Consider the following 22164-nt stretch of genomic DNA (forward strand, 5'->3'; position numbering starts at 1 on the left):
CACAGGAGAGGCCCTTTGGCCAACTCTTTCCTGCCCCTGCCCCTCCCTCTCTCCTCTCCCTCGCTAGGATCCCCTAAGGCATTTCTGCCAGATTGTTTATCCCTCAGTCCTTTTCTGTATCCTCTTTACCCTGGGTAGGAATTCGAAGATTTGATTTTTGTAGTATTAGCTACTACACTATATTTCAGGACCTTTCTGGAAAAGTATGGGCTCTAGGGTCTGAGCAGTTTTTCTGATAAATACTATCCTTTAGCCCTTGAGTAAGAATCAAGTGTTTAAAGATACAGACCAATGAGACATGGTATCTACCTGGAGAACCTGCCCCTGCAGGCTCTGGGACCTGAAAGTCAATCCAGGGAAAGGAAGAAAAGGCCTTAGCAGTGTCAAACCTGGAAGCTTCCAAAATGCAAAGAAGATGTTTAAAAAAAAAAAAAAAAAAAAGATGCCGGACTCGGTGGCTCACGCCTGTAATCCTACACATTGAGAGGCCAAGGCAGGCGAATCACTTGGGGTCAGGAGTTTGAGACCAGCCTGGCCAACATGGTGAAACCCCGTCTCTACTAAAAATACAAAAATTAGCCAGGTGTGGTGGAGTGTGCCTGTAATCGCAGCTACTCAGAGGTTGAGGCAGAAGAATTGCTTGAACCCAGGAGGTGGAGCTGAGATCGTGCCACTGCACTCCAGCCTGGGCGACAGAAGGAGACTCTGTCTCAAAAAAAAAAAGTAAACTCTCTGATTCCATGGCCCGTTGTCCCTTATTTATCCTCAGGTATCCAAGTGTTGCCATTGTTTATCCACAGAAAATGAAGCTAATGAAGTGTATCCTCAGACCTGTTCCTTCAAGGGTTCACTTTGTCATTTCAAACATACAGATTCAACCTAGGTCTCCATAGAATGCCAGATGATACCACTAACAGACAAAAAGTGAACTGTAGGAGTAAATTGAAATCAGTGACATCAAAACAATGATGCTTCAGCGCTTTAATACCACAGAGAAGCTTCTAACACACTCGAGAGTGAAGTTTTAAAATCATGAGTATGACTTTTTATGTGTTTTAATGCGTATACACAAACTCAAAGACATTTGGGCTATCTCATTTAACATCTTTCGTAGTGACCCAGATGAAAAAGCAGTGAGGTATAGAGCCAATCAGGTTTTATTGTTCATACTAGGAACAGAATCAGAAGTGCACAGAAATAACTATTTTTTAAAAGACATGTTTAGAAATAAAATTGGATATGAGACATCATGCGTTCAAGAGAAGTAGGTAAAATAATTTCACTTGTGCACACATTTCCAAACATCTCAAAGACTGCCAGGGATGGCTTGTAGGTTAAGAAAAATACTCCTTCCTCCCTAAAAGAAGTGTTTGCAGGCTCCAAATCTGCTACATTTAGGAGATTTCAATACAGTTGCTTTTTCCTTCTTCTATACTTCTGTTATCTGAAAAATATCTCAAGTGGAATGATGACCCGTGATGCTGGCCCATGTCTGGGACCCCGTCAGCCTCGATGTAACTCTCCTGGTCCTCGTTTCTCTCTTTGCCCTCACCCTTATAAGAAACACAGAAAGTGACTATGGATGTTTTCTTCCCAGGCTCACACAGTGACTCCCAACCAGGGGTAGATAATGTGTCAAAATGCCCTAGGCTGGATCCTGATGGGGTGAGGATGTAGAGGGATCAAACCACAGGCTTCCCCAGCAAGCCACTGTCGCTGACAGGAGTGTGTCCATCTCTCTGCTGGGCTAGGATAGAAAAATAGTTGCCAACCACTGATTAAAGCCTGTGAACACGCATGAATTTTGAGCTTCTCCTGGGCAGGAATGAAGTAACTTACACTTTGTTTTCTAAACTGCTCGGCACACGGGAGCTGCTCAGTAAACACTGGTTGAAAGAATGAACGCTGTGCCTGGTACAACACAGCCAAAGGGGACCTATGGGATGCACATCTTTTCATGTGAGCCCCCAGAAAGCCAAGGGAGGAACAGGAACCTTTATGCAGGGTTTTAGGGGTACAGAACCCAACGAGGAACCCAGGCATCCACTCCTGTGCCAGCTCAGAGGCGGGTCAGGCCGCATAAAGTGTCAAAGGGATCTGAAGCTAGAGCTGCTAGTCATTGATGTTAACAAAGCGTGTCTGGGGAGGAAGCCTCGGTGTGGCAGAGGGCACGTCCTGCAACCTTCCCTGGAGGGAATGATGTGTATGGATTGGCCAACAGCAGTCTGTAGGGGTGCAGGGCCCAACAGTGCACAAAGCACTGCTGAGCAGAACCTGTCGCCCTTTTGGATCCAACGCTGCTTTTTTTTTTTTTTTTTGAGACAGTCTTGTCCTGTTGCCCAGGCTGGAGTGCAGTGGTGTGATCTCAGCTCACCGCAACCTCTGCCTCCTAGGTTCAGGTGATTCTCCTGCCTCAGCCTCCCAGGTAGCTAGGACTACAAGCTCCCACCACCATGCCCAGCTAATTTTTGTATTTTTAGTAGAGACAGGTTTTCACCATGTTGGCCAGGCTGGTCTCGACCTTCTGCCCCTCAGGCAATCCGCCTGCCTCAGCCTCCCAAAGTGCTGGGATTATAGGCGTGAAACACCACACCTGGCCCCAATATCCCATTTTAAAAACAAATATTTAACTTCTACTTTTCCATCCTGAATTGAAATTCATCGATACAATTATCATCTCTATAATTTAAAATATCAATATAATACCCTAACTATAAAAAGGAGAAATGAAAAGCATTTTACAATAAAATAATATGTATTTTTACATAAATAATCAGGAACGACTATGCTTGCAGACGGAAACAAGCCCACAAGCCCCCCCATCAATTGCCTCATGCGCCCTGGGGTTGATACAACCCCACTGGGAACCACTGCTCTAGCCCATGGGACCCCAAGCCCTCTGTGGCCACAGAGCTCCTCGGCCACAGCCACTCACCCTTTGGCTGCAGGAGAGGAGGCAGGAGGCAGGGTCCAGACTGGCCCGTTCTTGCTCCATGACTGACTCATGTGGCATCTGTAGGGATCAATGCAGGTGGAGGTGGAGCACTCCAGGCCTTCCAGGATTCCTCAGCTATGCACAGGCTCCCCTGCCCACAGCTGCCAGCTTCCTGCCCAACAATGTTGCTGCGGAGGAAGGCGCCTCGGAAGGTCAGCAGGGGCATGAAGGTTCTGGTAGCCAGACTTCACTTCCTCAAAAGTCCCAGGCCAAGGCCAGGCGCGGTGGCTCACGCATGTAATCCCAGCACTTTGGGAGACCAAGGCAAGTGTATTGCTTGAGCCCAGGGGTTCAAGACCAGCCTGGGCAACATGATGAAATCCTGTCTCTATAAAAACGTAAAAATTAGCTGGGCATGGTGGTGCACGCCTGTAATCCCAGCTACTTGGGAGGCTGAGGCACAATAATTGCTTGAACCCAGGGGGTGGAAGTTGCATTGAGCAGAGATTGCACAACTGTACTCCAGCCTGGGCAACAGAGCGAGATTTGGTCTCAAAAAAAAAAAAAAAAAAAAAAAAAAAAAAAAAAAAAATCCCAAACCAGGAAGATTGACAAGGTCAAATTTCTTTAAATGTTTTGCCTTGTCACTTTTGGGGAGGGGGAGCCAGTGTGTTCTTCACCTGTCTGGTCTCTAACAATAATATCTCCCAGCACAGATGGCTATGCCTGGACCCCCAGCTTTGCCCACGGGAGCTCTCCAGTCCGGTCCAGCCCATCTAAGAGCCCAGAGATGAGATGAGGCTGCCCGGTGAAAGCCAGTTCCCCCAAGCGTGTGGCAGCACAGTGCAGGGGACAGAGTGTGACCCTTGGAGCTTGACAGGCTCACATCCCAGCTGTGTGGTCCATGAGCTTTGTGACAGCAAGTCACTTAGATTCTCTGTGCTTCCTCGTCAATGACAAAATGAGGAAGATAAAACCTACTTTGCTGAGTTATATTGAGTATTAAGCAGAATCGATGAAAAGCACCCAGCCCAGTGCAGGAAACACAGCAGACACTCAATAAATGGTTTTTCTCCTCTCAAACATCTGGAGGGCAGCCAAGGGCAGCAGGGAAAGCAAGCGGCAGGGAGCCTCAAAGGTCTAGCTTCAGGTCCAGATCCTAAACTGCAGGCTCTACATCTTATCAAATGGAAATGATACCAACTTGGGAGGACTGACACGTGCAGGTTCCAGGGAAGCCCTGCACTGGCCAGTCTCATGACTCCTGCTAACCCTTGCCCAGTGCCATCATAGCTGTCTCTACCACCCTCTTCTTAACCCAGAAGCATCCTCCGGTCTCCCAGAAGAAAACCAGCCAGAGTATTTACTGTATCATCGGCTGCCTCCTCCACCCCCTTGGAAGCCACTGTTTGTTTACTGAGGATAGGAGTTCTGTGCCTTCCTCCTTGCAACTGGTATCTTTTCTACCAAGGAAATGATGAGATATTGTGGTCTCAATCTAAAGCAGAAGTTAAGGTTGGGCACGAGGAAGAATATCCCTGCTGAGGCAACTTATCTGTATAAACCTAACTCTTCCCATGCATCTGTTAAGACATGGACAGTTATCTGCAAGGCTGTGACCCCACTGAGTTTGAAGGTGGGAGATTGGGGCTGGTGACCTTGCAAGCTCCTAGCAAGGCTAGGGACCAGTGGGTCCTTCTAGGACAGACGTTCAGAGACAGCCATGAAGATTCCACAGGGACCTACCAACTCCGGGGCCACCCGAAACAGTGAGCTAAGCGGGTAGTACAGGAAGTTGAGGCAGGTGGCAGTGTAGAGGTCAGCGTAGCGCATCAGCCGGCTGGAGAAGAGTGTCTGGCGGAAACCGCAGCGGAACAAGCTGCCCACGGTGCTATAGCACAGGTCCAGCTCCCGGGTGACCCTCTGGCCAGAGGGGCAACACACTGAATTGAAATCCCAGCCCACCTAGGCCTGCCCTCGCCTACTCCCTTTCTGGGCAACCCTGGCCTCTCTGGGCCTCTCACCGGGGGACATTGAGGCCTATGCCCCTCTGTAGGGAAGGAGCAGCATGTTGTAGACCCACAGGCTGCACACGTGGCTTTTGGAGGTGGGGCAGCTCCCCACTTTGCCACAGGCCCCACTCCGGCTTTCCATCACAGTTACCCTGCCTGGTCCTGGAGATGGACCACCCAGGACTAAACCCACAGCTTAATTTACCTTCTGAGTCCAACAGAGGACTTGGCAATAGCGACACCCCCAGCCCTGCTCCTACTCTCCTGGCAGGCCCCACCCTGCCACCAGGCCCTGTTTCCTTGTCTGCTTTTAGAGCCTAGAGAATGGTCCCAACATTTACTCCCAGGATGACCCCTCTCTGAGCCTCAGTTTCCTCCTCTGTAACATAAAGGTGACAATGCCGGCTCCGTCCACCTGTGGCTGGACCCAGGCTGTGGGGAAGATCAAACGGCTGTGCTTTGTAAAAGGCTCTGCAAAGACCCTTTGTGATCGGCTGCAGCTGCGCTTGGGATGACCGAGTGACCTGATTCCCTCCATCTGGCCGGCCCATGGGCACCTCCAGCTTTTTGGTGGCTGGTCAGTAATGCCACGAGGGAACACTGTCTTTTCTTCTCTTTCCCCAGGACCCTGGGCTCACTGGCCCTAAATCGCATTTCCTATCACAACTGGCTAGTGGGTCAATAAGGGCCCAGCCAGCACGCAGGCACTTCCTAGGCAGGGTGATTGGCGAGGACTGGGGGACTGCCCTTTGGAATGTGGGCCAGCAGAGGGCGCTGGCTGACAAGGCAGGTGGCGCCCAGGCGCGGTTGAGGAGAATCGAGTAACTGGGCCTTTGGCACCAAGGACAAAGCAGGCAGGCAAGCAGTCGGAAGCGAACCCAGCTCCACCCCCCACTGGGCCTATCCTTTCCTCCCTCACCACCCAGCTCGCACCTGGATCTCTCTCTTGGTAAAGTTGATGACTTGCAGCTCACAACTGCTCTCATCCATGTGCCTGGTACAAAAATAGCCAGGTGACCCAGGGGAGACACAGAGCCTCCGAGTGCCAGGACAGTCTCCTTAGACCCCAGCAGGGGTTGGGTGGGGGGACACCGTGCGGACATCCAGTGGGGGTGCCGGGCTGGGTGTGTGCACACGAGCGAGGGCAAGTCCCTGAGTGCTGGACGGGTTCGGAAGAAGGGCCTAGACGTCACAGAGTGTGAGCAGTGCCAAGGGGGTGAGAGGGGTCCCCACATCCAGTTTGCTAGGGAAGCTTAGCCTGAAACACATCTTGTTGTTCTGACAACCTCGCTGCCAGAAAGGATGTGAGCCACTGCCCCTCCATCCCTCTCCCCGTCCCATCCCACCCCCAGAAAGGCCAGGGTCTCACTGGTATATGTCTGCCAGGTGTGTGTCCGGCCTCTTCAGCTCCTCCAACCTCTCTGAAAAGCCGCAAGGGGTCAGTGGGGGTGAGTGATGGCCCGTGTCACCCACTGGTCCTGCCTGCCTGTGTCTGCCGTGGCCCAGCCGAGGACTTGCACTCCCCTAACTGTGTACATAACATCCCTGGGCCCTTACATGTGGTGAGACTCTGCCCAGACTGAAGCAAGGACAGCATAGGCCACATAGGCCCCATGGGACAGGTGAGGGAGTCAGGCGACTTTAATGAGGTCACACAGCAATGACTCAAACCTAAAGCCTCAGCTCTCAGGACAAACCCCAAATTGCGTGGGCTCACACTACTCCCTGCCCTGGAGGATGACTTCAAGTCATTCCTGGATGGAGGGTGTGTACCTTCCACTCACTGAACCTCCTCGGGGTGGGTGGGGAGGGTGGGGTCAGGTGCAGGAGGAAGGTGACGCCTGCAGAAACACCACAGGAGTCTTGGGTCAGGAGATGTGGATTTGACTCTCAGCTTTGCCCCTACTGGCTGTGTGACTTGGGGCAGGCCGCTTAGCCTCCCTGGGTCTCTGTTTCCTTGTCTGTTTCCTCCCCCAGAAAAAACAGAGCGGCCAGGATTCCTGGTCACAACTACTAACCTCCCACGGGAAAAAGGAGAAGGCAGTGCTGGGGCCTCTCCACAGGTGGCCAGTACCCCTCTAACTGTTCCCGACACCAACAGCTCACCCTTCTCCCAGGCCCAGATGTCCAGCTCCCAGGATTCAGAAACCACCAGGCAAGTCCTGCCAGCCCTGCTGCTTCTTGGACTTCAGAATGTCCCCAAAAATGTGGTCCCCAATATACAGGATGTCCTTCCCCTGAACCCCAAGCAGCTCGCACACCATGTCCGATGAGCCTGCCCCACCAAGGGAGGACAGACACCTGTTTGCCCTTCCTGCCTTGGGGCAGGTGACTTGGGTCAGGTGAGGGGCCTGCATTCTTAGTTGAGGGAGGGAGGGTTCCCAAGGAGTGATGGGGCATGGTGGGAGCTGGTACCTCCAGAGTAGACAGCACAGTGCTGGTGCGACCCTGTGTAGGTGCCCACGCGGAGCTTTCCTGAGTCCTGGAGGGGCAGAGGGGTGCCCTGGAGCCAGGAGAACCACATCTTTGGTCTCTAGCTAGAGAGGGTCGCAGGGAGCTAGGAGTGGCAGAGGTAATCATGGGGGTGTGGGAGAAAGGAGGCAGCAGAGGGCGCTGAAGGAGGCCTCAGGTTCCCTGCCTCCAGGGACAGACAGGCCAGCAGAGCTGCCAGCCACAAAAGCAGGTCAAGTCTAAGGGGCAGGCAGGCTGCCCTCCCCAACCATGGTCCATGGGTGCAGGTCGACTGACCTCTGCACCTGCCATTACCATGTTGACCTGCCTCAGGACCACCCCCTCTGCAAAGAAGCGGGGTTTCTGCATGTCCACCACTATCAGGTCGAAGTAGGACCTCCAGGGCCTGACCGAGGCTTCAGCCTGTTGGGGGTGCACACGGGCCGCACACACACAGCCTGGTAAATCTGACCTTGCCACAGCCGGTCACCCACCACAGCCTGCCCTCACCCCACCAACCTCCCAGCTGGATGAGACCTCTCCAGCCCCTGGGAACCAGGTCTCGCTGCCCAGCGTCCCCAGCCAAGCTGGGCACTAGAAAGTGCTCAAAAGGAACTTATGGAGTTGGGTGTCGAACATCATGTGCACCCTCAGGCCAGCCTCCAGATCTCCTCACAGCACAGAGACCCAGGGACAGGTGGCACCAGCATGGCTACCAAGTTAGGGCCCTGCTGCCTGCCCAGTGACACCTGGTCATTCCCAATGACCAGGCCCTGTCACTCCCAGCACCCCTCCCTTTGACCTGCCATGCCCTCATCTCACCCATTTTCTGCCGCCCCTCCCCACATAGCTGACTGCCTCTTATCCCCCCCAAAGGCTCCTCCCATGGCCTGGCTGAGGTCACCAGCCTCCCACCCACTGGGGAGCTTCCACTCATGAGAAATGACCACTCACACACTCAGGTCTTCCTCAAAGGGAGGCTGGACGTGGGAGAGACCCTCAGCATTGTGGAGCAGCCTGGCGCCCTGGCCCTTTGCACAGCCCACCCCAGCCATGCGCGCAACGCTCCAACACTCTCCTCACTGATGCTGAACAGGTAGGTGGTGATGGCCTGGCAAGGACAAAGCAGGGTCAGGGCACCAAACTTGGGCCACCACCTGCCTCTGCCCTCACCCACCATCCCCCTGGCACACTGGTGGCCACAGGAGCAAGATGGTGAGAAAGTTGCTCATTCCCCTGAGGCCTTGAAAGGCCAAGAAATGGAGCCCAGGAGACCAGCCCAGTGGTGGGGGTAGGAGGGTCTTTGCTCCCCACCCCCCCACACACCCCTGTTGCTTGCGATGCCTCCGTGTCTCCTGGGGCCAGGAAGGAGGCCGAGGGCCCACCCCTCCATACACATACTCACATCGGTGTAGTTGTAGCTGCTGTTGGTGGCCAGAAACACTTTGCCAGCCTCCTTCATCTTCCCCAGCAGGATGGGGAGGCGTGGCTGGAGCAGAGATAGAGGGACTTGCAGGGGTGGGACTCCCAGAGCCGCCCTGGGATCCCCTCCTCAGGTCTCAGCCTTCTGGGAGCCCACCCCAGCCCAGACAGGTAGGCACCAGGCCCCGTAAAAAGACCCCCAGCACCTGGGGAGCAGAGCTCAGCCTAAACATCAAAGAAAGCCAGGGAAGGGTTGCGGGGGGCAGCCCTGCTGCTTCAGGGGTGATGGCCATGGCCCTGGGTCTGTGGCCACTCACATCCTTCTCCACATATTTCTCGAAGTCCTCCAGGGTCTTCTTGAGACAGCCCTGCAGGAGGGAGCAAAGGGCCGTGTGTGTCTCTCTCTCTGTGTGTGTGTGTGTGTGTGTGTGTGTGTGTGTGTGTGTACCCACCCACATGTCTGTGTACAAGATGAGGAGAGTGGGTGGCTCTGGGAAGCCCAGACCAGACCTCAGTCCTCGGTGGGAAGAGGATGGAAAGTCTACGGGGACAGGAGGCCCGAAGGCTGCCCAGGAGAACCAAGAGCAGGCAGGTCAGGGGTCCAGGGGGTCCTGGACCACTCACTCACCGACTGGTGGACATTATTCATGGCATCAGTCACATCCTGGAAGAGGCTTCAGAAGGACATGAAGAGGTTCCCATGCTGATAACTGGTGTCACAGCTGGGGCAGGCCAAGAGGGGAGAGGGGAGGTCAATAAGGGGTCCTGATACGACCTCCAACCCTGAGTCCCACACCAGAGTGACCCCACCAGCCACACTGAGGCCTTCACTGGGCTTATGTCCCAGCCATCCTGGGAGGGGCATCACCCAGGGCTAAGGGTCATCCCTTGGGGGCAGCACCGGTGACAGGGTTGGGGGCCACCTTGCAGTAAAGGCCTTCCCACTGAGCCTTCTGGAACACTTCCAGCCCCTCGGGGAACCCTTGGGGGGGGCCCACTTTGGGATTTGGTCCCTGAGCAGTGACTGTGTCCTACTGGTCAACCTAGGGCTGGACAGGGCATGAGACGCACTTGGTGTAATGGGAGCAGCCGGAGAAGAAGTCCACCAGGCAGGCATAGAGGTAGGTTTCTGGGGCAGACAGGCCGGTCAGTCGTCAGGCCAGGGAGCCAGGCAGTTCCCCACCAGGCCAGACCTGGAACCCTCAGCTCCGGACCTCGGGACCACCTCCCGTGCCCCCAACCCTCCACCCACCAGGCAGGCTGAAGAGCGTGTTGAGGATGTGGAAGCGCTGCAGGTCATCCCTCTGAATGAACTTGTTGGGGTAGAAGCTCCAGATCTCTGCCCTGAGAAGGAGGTAGGCTGGGGGCAGCCAATGCCCCCTCCCCACTGCCTCCTGGAGGGCTGTCCAGGCTCTGGCCATCCCTTCCAACCCCCACCCATCCCTTCTGTGCTGAGCCTCCCCTGTGGGCCTGTGTCCTTCCTCCCTCCCTCCCTCTGTCCTCCCCCATGGTGAGCAGTCCTCCCCTCCTGGCCTGTCACCCTCCCGGCACCCTTTGTCCCTTACTCTGAGAGGAAGGTGAAGCCATGGGCACCCAGCAGCACGTTCCCGTGGGCATCCACCTTCAGCAGGTTCCCATAGAGCGCATTGAACAACAGCCCCCTGTGGATGGGGGTCGGGGGGACTGTGAGTGGGAGTATCAAGGCCGGGTGGCCTCCCACCTGTCCTGAGTCACACACTTGGCGGGGAAGGTGGGGTCGTAGGTGTAGCGCAGGATCTCATGTGGGTATCCAATGCACACTAGGAGCTCCAGCAGCAGCTGGAAGGCCAGGGCCTCATAGGCTGGGGACTTGTAGGCTGCAGAGGCCTGGACAGAGTCAGGGGGTTGGTGCCTGGCTGCCCAACCCCTGCTGCCTCCACTCCCAACACGCTCTGTTCCAGCCCTCTCTACCAGCCAGAGTGTAGTCCATGTCGAAGCCAAAGCAACGAATCTTCCCCAGTGCCAGGCTGCGGTTGACAAAAATCCTGGGGAGAGACAGGAGGATGTTGGCATCAGCCCACCAGCCCCTCAGAATCCAAGACTCAAGGACGGAGTGGGTGGAAACCCAGCAGAGGAGGGCAGAGCACTCCCTGCAGCTGCAGAAAGGATGGAGGAAGTGGGTCAGGCCAAGCCAGCACCCTGCCTGGACCCATGTGTGTCTGAAGGCAAGTGTGAGTGTGCGATGTAAGCGTGTGTGAGCATGTGGGCAAGCGTGCATCTGAGTGCATGCGGGTAATCAGCAGTTTGCTGTCCCGCCGTGCAGGCGTGTTATAGGTATCCAACCCTGTAAGAAAGTATGTGCAGTTGTTGGTGTGAGGGTTGTCACCTTCTGAAATGGGACTCCACTGTCCAAATTCAGAGATGATGTGCTTGTCACAATTGGATAGTACATGTCACTGTGTCCGTGGTGAAGGGGAGAGATGTTTGTGGAGGGAAGGAAGTGAAGGGGACCGCCCGCCGGAGTGTGTGTGGTCAGTTCCCTGATGGGTTGCGGCAGCTATGGAAGTGAGTGCAAGTGTTCTTCTGCATTTTGGGAATCCCCATCGCTGTGTATTTAAAGGAGTCCCTATGTGCTGCTGTGGCGTGTGGGGTGTTTATGGGCCGAGACCCCTGGCCCCCACCCCAGGGGCCCATCTCACCGCTGGTGCCAGTTCTGCTTCGGGCCTTGAGGGGAGTCCAGTCCCTCAGGCTCTCCCCAGTCCACACTGGCCATTGTCACCTAGAGTGAGGAGGAGACAAAGGTCCCTTCCTCAGCCTCCTGCACACTATCAGTGGGGTCCAGCCACTCTCCTCTCCCTCATAAGTTTCAGGCACTGCTGACCCAGGTGGCCCCACCCGGTGCTCCCATCTCCCGCCAGCCCCTTTAAGGGAGGAGTCAGTCAGGACAGGCTCTGGCATCTCATCCTTTTCTCTAGAGCAAAAGCAGCAAGGATCTGGGAAAAGCAATTCATGTCCACTGTGCCTCCCCATTCCTAGGGCTTATGTATCCATGGAACTCAACCGCCTAGAGAGTAGCAGAGAACCCAGAATGAGGCAAACATGGGGATACAAAGGCAGGAGGCTCTGTACTGCACTCATGATAAAAGAAAGAACTCAGTACTCTCGCTTTATGCACAATTCTAACACATTTGGTTATCAAATTTCCCAGCTCAAGGTCATTTAGGCAAGACATTGCTAGAAGCATGCCAAGGGCTATAAGAATTGGGAAAATAACTGGGATCTCAGAATGGGGAGTGGGGGAAAGTACAAAAGAAAGTGTCAAAAAGCAGAGTCACTGGGGTCATTTAGTATAGAGTTCTACATACTCCCTGAGGGCCCATACACTGGCTCCACAAGGAAGCACTGACTTCCATTTGGAGCTGGTGACCTGGATCATCCAGAAAGACTTAACTGAAGTGACAGGCTCTCTTTTAAAAAGAAAGACAAGCCAGGGCACGGTAGCTCACGCCTGTAATCCCAGCACTTTGGGAGGCCAAGGCAGGTGGATACGTGATCAGGAGATCAAGACCAGCCTGGCCAAGATGGTGAAACCCCGTCTCTACTAAAAATATGAAAAAAAAAAAATTTAGCCAGGCGCGGTGGCAGATGCCTGTAATCCCCGTCTCTCAGGAGGCTGAGGCAGGAGAATTGCTTGAACCCGTGGGTCGGAGGTTGCAGTGAGCCGAGATTGCTGCACTCCAGCCTGGGCAACAGAGTGAGATCCCATCAAAAAAAAGAGGAGGGGGGAGAAAGGAAAGGAAAGGAAGGGAAGGGAAGGGAAAGGAAGAAGAGAGAGAGAAAGAAAAGAAAAGAGAAAAGGAAGGAAGGAAGGAAGGAAGGAAGGAAGGAAGGAAGGAAGGAAGGAAGGAAGGAAGGAAGGAAGGAAAGAAAGGGCCAGGTGCAGTGGCTCACACCTGTAATCCCAGCACTTTGGGAGGTCAAGGCAGGCGGATCACTAGGTCGGGAGTTTGAGACCAGCCTGGCCAGCACAGTGAAACCCCATCTCTACTAAAAATACAAAGATTAGCCAGCCATGGTGGCACATGCTTGTAATCCCAGCTATTCAGGAGGCTGAGGTGGGAGAATCGCTTGAATCCAGGAAGCAGAGCTTGCAATGATCCAAGACCATGCCACCGCACTCCAACCTGGGTGACAGAGCAAGACTCCGTCTCAAAAAACAAAAGACAAGTTTACAGTCAGTTTCAGCACTTTCTCTCCAAAATGACTAAACTAAATGAAGGTGGCACTCTTGAAAAAATAAAAGTTATCTGGAACAACAACAGAAAAACATATCTAGGAATAACTCCTTCCTTGACAGAGCCAGATGAGCATGCACAGCTGTGTGTTGCAGAGCGATGTTTTGCCCAACAACAAACTGCATATGCCACTTAGTCCCATAAGATGACAAGGAGCTGAACAAGTCCTATGGCCTAGTGACCTCATCGCCACCATAATGCAAAGTATCACTCACATGTTTGTGGTGATGCTGGCTAGAAGAAATAGGCTGTACCCTGCAGCCGAGGTGTGTAGTAGGCTGTACCACCTAGGTTTGTGTAAGTGCACTCTATGACATTGCACAATGGTGAAATCGACTAACGACACGTTTTTCAGAACATATCCCTGTGGTCAAGCACCACATGACTGCATTAGGATGGTAAGGCAAGGATATGGAGGCTGTAGGATATGTGTTTCCTCATCGGATGGCGGGATGGAGGATGGATGGATGTACGAATCAGTGAATGGACAGACAGACAGTTGGGTGGGTAGATTCATGGATAGACGGACCGATGGTTAGCAGGCTCTATACAGCCTGCTCTATACAGGAAGGTGTCGGGGGGAACTGAGCTTCAGAAATCAGGAGGCTGTCTAGAGTTCCTTCCACCCATTACTCCACGCGCTCTGCTCATCTCATGGGAGCCCTTTAAGCCCCTTTTCCACATTGCCTTGTTCCTCTCTAGGTCAGAAAAGAGAAGGAGGCGTAATATCTGGTTAGAAGTCTCTAGGAGTTGCTCAGCCCTTCCACTGGGAGGCATCATGGCAGCTGTACAAAACCTGCCTTTCCTATAGCTGAACTTAGACTGTCCTGAAGTCTCTGCACCTGAGGGTGATGAAGCCATCCAGCAATGTTCAGGTACGATTCATCACTTCAGTGGCTTCTCGGGTCCCTTCTCCAGGTACCTCTTCTGGGGCTGACTCAACAATGTGAGACTTACCCCCAGCCGCATTGGTAATTGGAAAGGGCTTCACTTCCTGCAGGGTCCTAGGTCCACACATTGCTGTCTGTTGAGGTAGCCGCATCCCTGTTGAGTCTTTGGCTGGCATGGTCTCTGCTACCTTCTTTGGCATGGTCTCTGCTACCATCTTAGGATACGGCTGCTTGTCCAGACCACAGAGTCCTTAGGCTAACCACATGTACAGTCAGAGAGGACTGAAGGCTGCCACAGTCCCCACTTGATCCTGATCCCTGAGCCAATGCTAAGGCACCCCTGTGAGGCTTGATGCACTGGGAACCTCTTCAAGAAAAGACTTGCCACCATAACAATAAGCAGATGGCTGCCCTGTTTTTACTGTGTGCCAAGCCTCCTAACAGCCCCACGTGACAGGCCAGCTGTTCACTGGATTCATGAAGGATCAAACTGAGGCACAGAAGGGTTAAGCAACTCGCCTACACTTACCAGGCTGATAAATGGCAGCGTGGGACTGAGCCCAGGCAGCTGGGTGCCAGCATCTGTATTCTTAATCAGTAGGCAAAACCGCCTCTGCCCATGGCCCCTCACAAAAGTCCCTTGACTTTTCAATGTCATTAAAGACAAAGAAGGGCGGAGGAAATGTTCCAGATTACAGAAGGCTAAAGAGCCACGGTGAATGAACGCAATATTCAAGCCTACGCAGAATCCTGTACTGCAGGCACATAGAGTGCCAAGGACGTGATGGGGTCAACAAATAAGATTGCAGTGTGGGTGGTGGGTTAGATGAAAGTCCTGTCTCAATATAAACTTGTGACATTGATGACTATACCAGTGGTAATGTAAGAAAATATCCCTATTCCTGGGAAATATTCATTAAAGAATTTAGGATAAAGCTCATGATGAGCGTCACTTACCTTCAAGTGTTCAGGAAAAATAATTGTCTGTATACACATACAGACAGACAAACACATACATGCATACATACACACAGGTACATACATATACATACACACACATACATATGTACATACATACCCATGTGTGTTCATATAGAACAGGGACAACAAAGCAAACAGAGTAAAATGTTAGCAACAGGTACATCTTGGTAAAGGCTGTAAGGATATTCTCTGTACTATTTTTTTACTTTTACAATTTTTCATACACTTGAAATTACTTACAAATTTCAAAATGTCTTAAAAAGATGGTCTATGTTTCAAGACCCCTTTTCCAGCCTCCTTATTGCTGTCCTGGAGTTCTTCCCCTTCCTCCCACCTTCTTCTGAGCCCCCAGCTTGGCAGCTCTCCTTTATTACAGGGAGGTGGAAACGGGACCAACCCAGCCAGCATTCCTCTTGATTCTCCTACCTAGACTGTATCCATTTAAAAAGTGTTGCCCGGCACGGTGACTCACGTCTATAATCCCAGTGAGTCAGGAGGCCAAGGCAGGAGAATCAGTAGAGGCCAGAAGCTCAAGACCAGCCCGGACACCATAATAAGACCCATTTCTTTAAAAATGTCAAAAAATTAGCCATGGTGGCACACATCTGCAGTCCCAGCTATTCAGGAGGCTGAGTGGGGAGGATCTCTTATGCCTAGGAGGTGGAGGCTGCAGTGAGCCATGATCGCACCACTGCACTCCAGTCAGGGCAACAGAGTGAGACCCACTCCCTTAAAAAAGAAAAAAAAGTGTCAAGGCCCAGCAGGCTTTGTTCACCACTACTGCCTGCACTCAAAGAGGTCACCAGAACCGGGGTGCATGGTGGGGCAGGGACCAAGTGCAGGGCGTGGCTGTCTCCCCTCACCTTCTGTAAGAGGTCCCCACAGTGCATCCACCACAGCTTTAAGCGGTGTGGAACCTGTGACCAGGGAATGGGGCAACTTCCATTCTCCTGAGCTTGGAGAAACCATCTTGAGGTGACCAGAAACCTCCTTCCATACAGGGCCTTCCTCACACAGGTGCAGCTGGTACAGGGGATTGACGCAGAGACCCAACCACCATGCCAGGGAGTCTTTTTAACAGAGGAGAGTCTTGGACGAGGTGTTAAAGAAAATGTAGGATTTTTATTAGTTTAGAAGAGAAAGGAATTTCACACAGCCAGCAAGGAGCCAAGTGCTGGGAGGCAGAAAGAAAATGAGCCACAGGGGGCAGCAAAGGATGGGACTTGCCCTGAGGGCAATGGCCTTGGAGCCCTGCTAGAGTTCCCAGGTGTCTGCTCCCCTCTGATGTGGCCACACTGCTAAAAGGCATGTTCTAGGGTGGCTGGGGAAGGACTTTGACCAGTCTCTGACCAAAGGGTGGTCTCCACTGGCTGGATGGGTCTGAGAATGAGTCAGAGACATGGGGCACCATGGTCCAGATTCAATTCTGCCTTACCCAGGGCAAATGCTGGCCCCTTTTTCTGTTCGGGGTCATGGAGGGAGAGATTTAGGGTGAGAGATTAGGAAATTTCCAAAAACCTGTCTCTCCTTCCATCAAAACAATGAACATTGCCAGGAGTTTGTGATGTGTGTGTAAGTCCATCTGTGAATGGGGGATGTGTGTGAGTGTGGGTGTGTGTGCACAGGTGAGCAGGTGCACGCATATGCATGAGTGTGGGTGTCAGCGTGTGTGATTGCCTGCGTGCATGTGTGAGCGTGGGTGGGTGGGTAACAGGGTGCACCTATGTGACCTGGGGGGTATGCTGGGACCAGGGCTGGGCAGAGGGCATGGCAGACACTGACCCTGAGCTCGGGCTGGAGCCCTTGGAGCCTGCAGTTTCAGGGATAGGTGGAAAGGAGGTGGGGACAGGAAGGTCACTACACAGCCCAGAGAAAGCAGGGGAGACCAGGAGCCAAGTGTTCCCCCAAGTGCCATCAGTGCAAGGTTCTTGAGACTCCTCTTTAACGTGAAACCGACCCCTGAGGGAGTGAAGCCTTATTTACTCCTAAATTGGAACACCAAGGGGGTCCTCATCTCAGCAGCTGTGCAGTCCTGACAGGTTGTGTCTCCCCAGGGAAGCATCTGAGAATGGTGGAGGTGGAGGGCGCCGGAGGCTCAGGAGACAGCTGTGTCCTCTCCTGGAGGAACATGTCAGGGAGGGTGCTGGAGGCCTCCTAGTCCAGCAGCAGAGGGCAGGGAGCTGCAGGAGAGCCCCGAGGCAAGATCTGGGGTGGAAAGAAAGGCATCCAAGGCCACGGCAAACCTGCTCAGCTCCCACTGAGGTTCAGCCAGGGGAGGCTGAGAGCCAAAGCTGGGGCACCTCTCCCACAGAGAGCCACGGCCCCCTCCCTGCAACCTTCAGAGTCGGAAGGGGCGAGTATCTACACAGCAGGATGTGGGCAAGATGAGGAGGGGCCAGGGCAGAGTTCAGAGGCAAAGGGAAGCTGGTGGGAGTCTGAGATCTGTGTATTCCAGGCATCTCCTATTCATAAATCATCCTAGTCAGATAACATGCATTGATTACGCATTTGCCTCCCACCACGCCCGCGCTGGAAGCTGAGTTCAAAACTATGAGTAAGATGTGTCAATTGTCCTTTAGGGAGTTCACAGTACAGGAGGAGACAGACAACACGTGTTACTAGGAAACAATGAAAAGATGAGCCCATGTCCTTGAGCACCTGGGGGATAAGGGAGAGCTTTCTGGAGAAGGAAGCCTTAAAGGATAAGCCACCAGGCAAGGACAGGTGGAGCCACACTCATGCAAGGGTGTCCACGAATGGTGCTGAGCGACAGCCTGGCCAGTGGGCAGGAATCGCAAGCAGACAGGCCTGGCTGGAGGGGGGACACATGACTGGGAATGCAGCAGAAGGGCATGAGGGGTGAACTGGGGCATGCCGCAGTGGCTCTCCAGGGACTTTATCTTGTCGGCGACAGATCATATGTGGAAAGCGGCAAGAGGAAGAGTGACCTGGTCCCCTGTGCAAGAAGGGTCCATCTCCCTGGCCCCGGATCGAGGGGCAGAGGCCAGTTTGGAGACTGTTGCAGTGAGTAGGGCAAGGAATGCCGAGCCTGAATCAGACCTCGGTGGGTGTGATGCTAGGAGGGGAGAGGTTGGAGAAAATTTGGGAGAAAATCCCCTTTGGCTTGCAGAGTGATTTGTGATGAGGGAGAGGGAGAGGAAGCCCATTTGTCTGTGGATGAAGTCTGGGCTGGGATCAGGTTTATAAGTTTGGATGGGAAGGGGTGCCAGAAACTGGGAAGCTGTCCAGAGCTCAAGTTCAAGCAATCATCCTCCAGAGGGGACTGTCACAATGTTGTAAGGAGAATAATTCATCAAGCCAGAGTTCTGGAAAGGAGATGCCACTCACGTGGGACTCAAGAGAAGTGACACTGAGAGGGCAAGTTCGGCTCCTACTAGAATGTTCCATTACAGACATGGGGCTTTGGGCATAAAATATGGAAGCAGGACATCAACAGGAGAGTTGTATTTCACCAAAAACCTGGCCTTTGTAGGGGACCGGGGTGAAGGCAGTTCCAGGAGAAGCTGATGCCCACTCTCTTTTGAAAAAATGAACAGGAGCCCCCTAGGCAGACCACAAGAAGAATTCTTAGCAGAGCAACAGTGGGTGTGAAAGGGAGAAGGGCTGTGACCCGCCCACAACCAGTGTCAGGGACCCATAGGAGATGGGAGAGGAGAGCAAGGCCAGATCGGGAAGGCTCCTGTGTTCCACTAAAGAGCTTGACCTTGATCCTGTAGGTGGTGGGGAGCCAGGCAGCATCTTGAGCACGATGAGGGTGTGCTCCACCAGGTTTCTAAAGCTGCCCCTGGTGTCAGCTCAAGGAGGCACTGGAAGCTCAGATAAAGCAGAGCTGCTGAGAAGTCACTGCAGTAGCCCAGGAAGGCACTGTTGAGAGCCTGAATTAATCAGAAATAGAGAAGGGAGGACAGGCCAGAGACCCACTACGTTAATCAGGACTTGAGAACTGATGAACCGTAGGGGATCTTGGTGAAGGAAGAGGCTTACATTCTAAGGAGCCAGAGGAGTATGGAGTCACCCACCCAGAGATGCCAGAAGGAAGGGGGCTTGTCAGGAGGGTGAACGGCCCCATTCATGAGCTGGGGAGGCCTGGGCTGAGGCATACTTGGGAGTTCCAGGTCTACAATTCCTAATCTGAACCCATTAGGGCCAGATATATTCAGATTCAATATTTTCTTTTCTTTTTTTTTTTTTTTTTTTTTTTTGAGATGGGGTTTTGCTCTTGTTGCCCAGGTTGGAGTATAATGGCATGATCACAGCTCACTGCATCCTCCGCCTCCCTGGTTCAAGCAATTCTCCTGCCTCAACCTCCCAAGTAGCTGGGATTACAGGTGCCCGCCACCATGCTTGGCTAATTTTTTTGTATTTTTAGTAGAAACGGGGTTTCCTCGTGTTGGTTAGGCTGGTCTTGAACTCCTGACCTCAGGTCATCTGCCCGCCTTGGCCTTCCAAAGTGCTGGGATTACAGGCATGAACCACCATCCTCAACCTCAATATTTTCCTTTTAAGATAAAAGTGTTTTTTAGAGACGGGGGTCTCACTATGTTGCTCAGGCTGGTCTGGAACTTCTGGACTCAAGCAATACACTAGTCTCAGCCTCTACCTGGGATTACAGGCACAAGCCACCATGCCTAGCTAGATTTAATATTTTCTGGAGGTAAGAAGGTAAAACATAATTCCCTCTATATATGCATGATCACACCCTTGCTGGGATCTGGGGCAGCAGCCCATAGTCAAACACGTTGACATTCCTGCAGCCAACATATGAATATTCATTCACACGAAGTGGCTACATAGGGACAGCAAATAACCTCCTATTAGGGCCTATCAAGGTTTTCCACCAAATGAGTTTGGAAAATCCCCTAGGTTTTTGGACCTAGGGATCAAGGATGAGAGATGTTGCATCAGCATCTATGGCAGCTAAAGATCCAGCATGAGAACCCTTGGAGAGGGACAGAAAGAGAGGCAAGAACAGAGCCCCGGGAACAACCAGGTGGGATGGAGACAGGAGAGGACCCAGCAGAGGAGGCTGAGAGGAAGCAGGCAGAGGAGGGGAAGAGGAGGAGGAGAAAGGTTGACCCAAGCCCTTGGAGCAGGCACAGTGCTGCAGAAAGGCAGAGGGAGAGAAGGCCCAAATGCCCCCTGCACCATTCATTAGGTCAGGGGAGGCCTCGGCCGGCCAGTGGGATGTCAGTGGTGAGATAGGGCAGGAATCAGGAGGGAGAGGAGGGTGCAGATGTGGGAACAGCCTGTGAAAGACACCCCATGCATGAGTCTTAGCCAAAAAAGAAATGAATCAGGGCAGTAGCCAGACTGATGAGCAAGAAACCCGGCAGGGTTGCAGGACTGGAGTCTCAATGAGCAGCAAATAGGCCACAGGAAGGAAAGTGGGTTAAAAGACAATGGCGTGGGACAGGCGCGGTGGCTTACACCTATAATCCCAGCACTTTGGGAGGTTGAGGCAGGTGGATCACTTGAGGTCAGGAGTTTGAGACCAGCCTGGCCAACATGGTGAAAACCTGACTACCAAAAATACAAAAATTAGCCGGGTGTGGTGGCACACGCCTGTAGTCCCAGCTATTCGGGAGGCTGAGGCAGAAGAATAGTTTGAACCCAGGCAGTGGAGGTTGCATTGAGCCGAGATCCTGCCACTGTACTCCAGCCTGGGTGACAGAGTGAGACACCATCCCAAAACAAATAAGCAAAAAAAGACAATGGTGTGTGTCCACCAAAAGATGTATGCAAAATGCCATGTCATCTTTATCCATCATTGCTGCACCCTGAAAACAACCCAGATATCCAACAGTTCCAGAATGGGTAAATAAATGGTGAAGTGTTGACCCAGTGGAATCAGCAATAAAGAAAAACCAACCATGCTACTCACAATAACATGGATGAATCTTACAGACCCAATAGCGGGCATAGGAATTCATGTACATCACTGTGTGTACCTCCTACCTGAATTTAAAACCATTAAAGATGATAAAATGTAAGGTTTTGGATGTGGAGCAGGCTGGGAGATGACAAGGTCCAAGGTGTCACCAGCAGTTCACACGGGTTATTGTAAAACAGCTATGGAAGACCATTTTTGAACGTGGATGATGCTGTACTATTTTTTCACAGACTCTGTCCTATGAGGCTGCCAGTCCCAGCTGCCCCTTCTCCACCTGTCCCCAGTTCTGCTCCCTGACTCCTTTGCAGCTTCCCCCGTGGACACCGGACCCTGAACTTTCACTCGCTCACTCACACTCAGACACGCACACCACACCGCACAGCACCCCACACAGCACACGGCACACCGTCACAAGGGCCAGACTTGGATAAAGATGTGAGTGAAACAGCACGTGGGGAAGCAGACCAGGAGGTCTATACTGAAGGCTTTCCTATTGAGTCAAGCTGCTTATGCCAAGCTCCTTCTCCCCTTGGGATGAGCTCCTTCCCAGGCAGCTCTTACAGCTGTCACACCAGCTTGACTTCTGAGAATTCTCCCTCTCCTCTGTCCACACACCAGTCACTCCAGAGCCTGAATGCATGTGACACAGGACATACGGGGAAGGCCATAGGAAACAATGACTGGTAGCTGCCTGCAACCACAGCTATTGTTCATTAATGAATTAATGAATTCTCATCATCCCAAAATTGTTAAAATGTTCCCAAGTCTTCATTTTCTCTTCAATAAGATATGTCTGAATTTATTTATTTATTTATTTTTATTTTTTTATTTTTTTATTTTTTTTTTGAGTCAGAATCTCACTCTGTCGCCCAGACTGTAGTGCAGTGGCACGATCTCGGCTCACTGCCACCTCTGCCTCCTGGGTTCAAGCAATTCTTCTGCCTTAGCCTTCCAAGTAGCTGAGATTACAGGTGCATGCCACCACACCCAGCTAATTTTTGTATTTTTTAGTAGAGACGGGGTTTTACCAAGTTGGCCAGGCTGGTCTCGAACTCCTTACCTCAAGTGATCCACCCGCCTTAACCTCCCAAAGTGCTGGGATTATAGGCAGAAGCCACTGTGTCTGGCCGTCTGAATTGATTCTTAAAGAAAATAGGTTGGAGAGGCCTGAGAGTGGCAGCTCTGTCGGAGTGACAGTTCACAGAAGTCTCAGATTCACACTCAGCAGGCAGAAGCAGTGCCTGTCTGTGAGAAGCTGAGAGTTCCCTTGGAGGGCGGCTCCTGGAGG

The 22164-nt window shown here is 52.6% G+C and overlaps 1 protein-coding gene across 1 annotated transcript in view; it reads right to left on the reverse strand.

Moving 5' to 3' along the window:
• Positions 1 to 1394: 1394 nt before the first annotated feature.
• NT5DC4 (5'-nucleotidase domain containing 4) overlaps positions 1395 to 22164 on the reverse strand; it is a 54296-nt gene continuing 33526 nt past the window's right edge. Inside the window, 19 exon segments of the mRNA XM_010376356.2 lie at positions 1395 to 1553; positions 2936 to 3013; positions 5881 to 5941; positions 6317 to 6368; positions 7054 to 7111; positions 7113 to 7222; positions 7363 to 7429; positions 7714 to 7821; positions 8471 to 8509; positions 8804 to 8887; positions 9138 to 9188; positions 9449 to 9542; positions 9892 to 9949; positions 10073 to 10164; positions 10386 to 10481; positions 10559 to 10676; positions 10771 to 10844; positions 11116 to 11204; positions 14017 to 14211. Coding sequence (XP_010374658.2) covers positions 1395 to 1553; positions 2936 to 3013; positions 5881 to 5941; positions 6317 to 6368; positions 7054 to 7111; positions 7113 to 7222; positions 7363 to 7429; positions 7714 to 7821; positions 8471 to 8509; positions 8804 to 8887; positions 9138 to 9188; positions 9449 to 9542; positions 9892 to 9949; positions 10073 to 10164; positions 10386 to 10481; positions 10559 to 10676; positions 10771 to 10844; positions 11116 to 11204; positions 14017 to 14211 — 1683 coding nt within the window.

Source organism: Rhinopithecus roxellana, chromosome 17 (genome assembly GCF_007565055.1).
Source record: "Rhinopithecus roxellana isolate Shanxi Qingling chromosome 17, ASM756505v1, whole genome shotgun sequence".
In the NCBI taxonomy this organism is placed as follows: Eukaryota; Metazoa; Chordata; class Mammalia; order Primates; family Cercopithecidae; genus Rhinopithecus; species Rhinopithecus roxellana.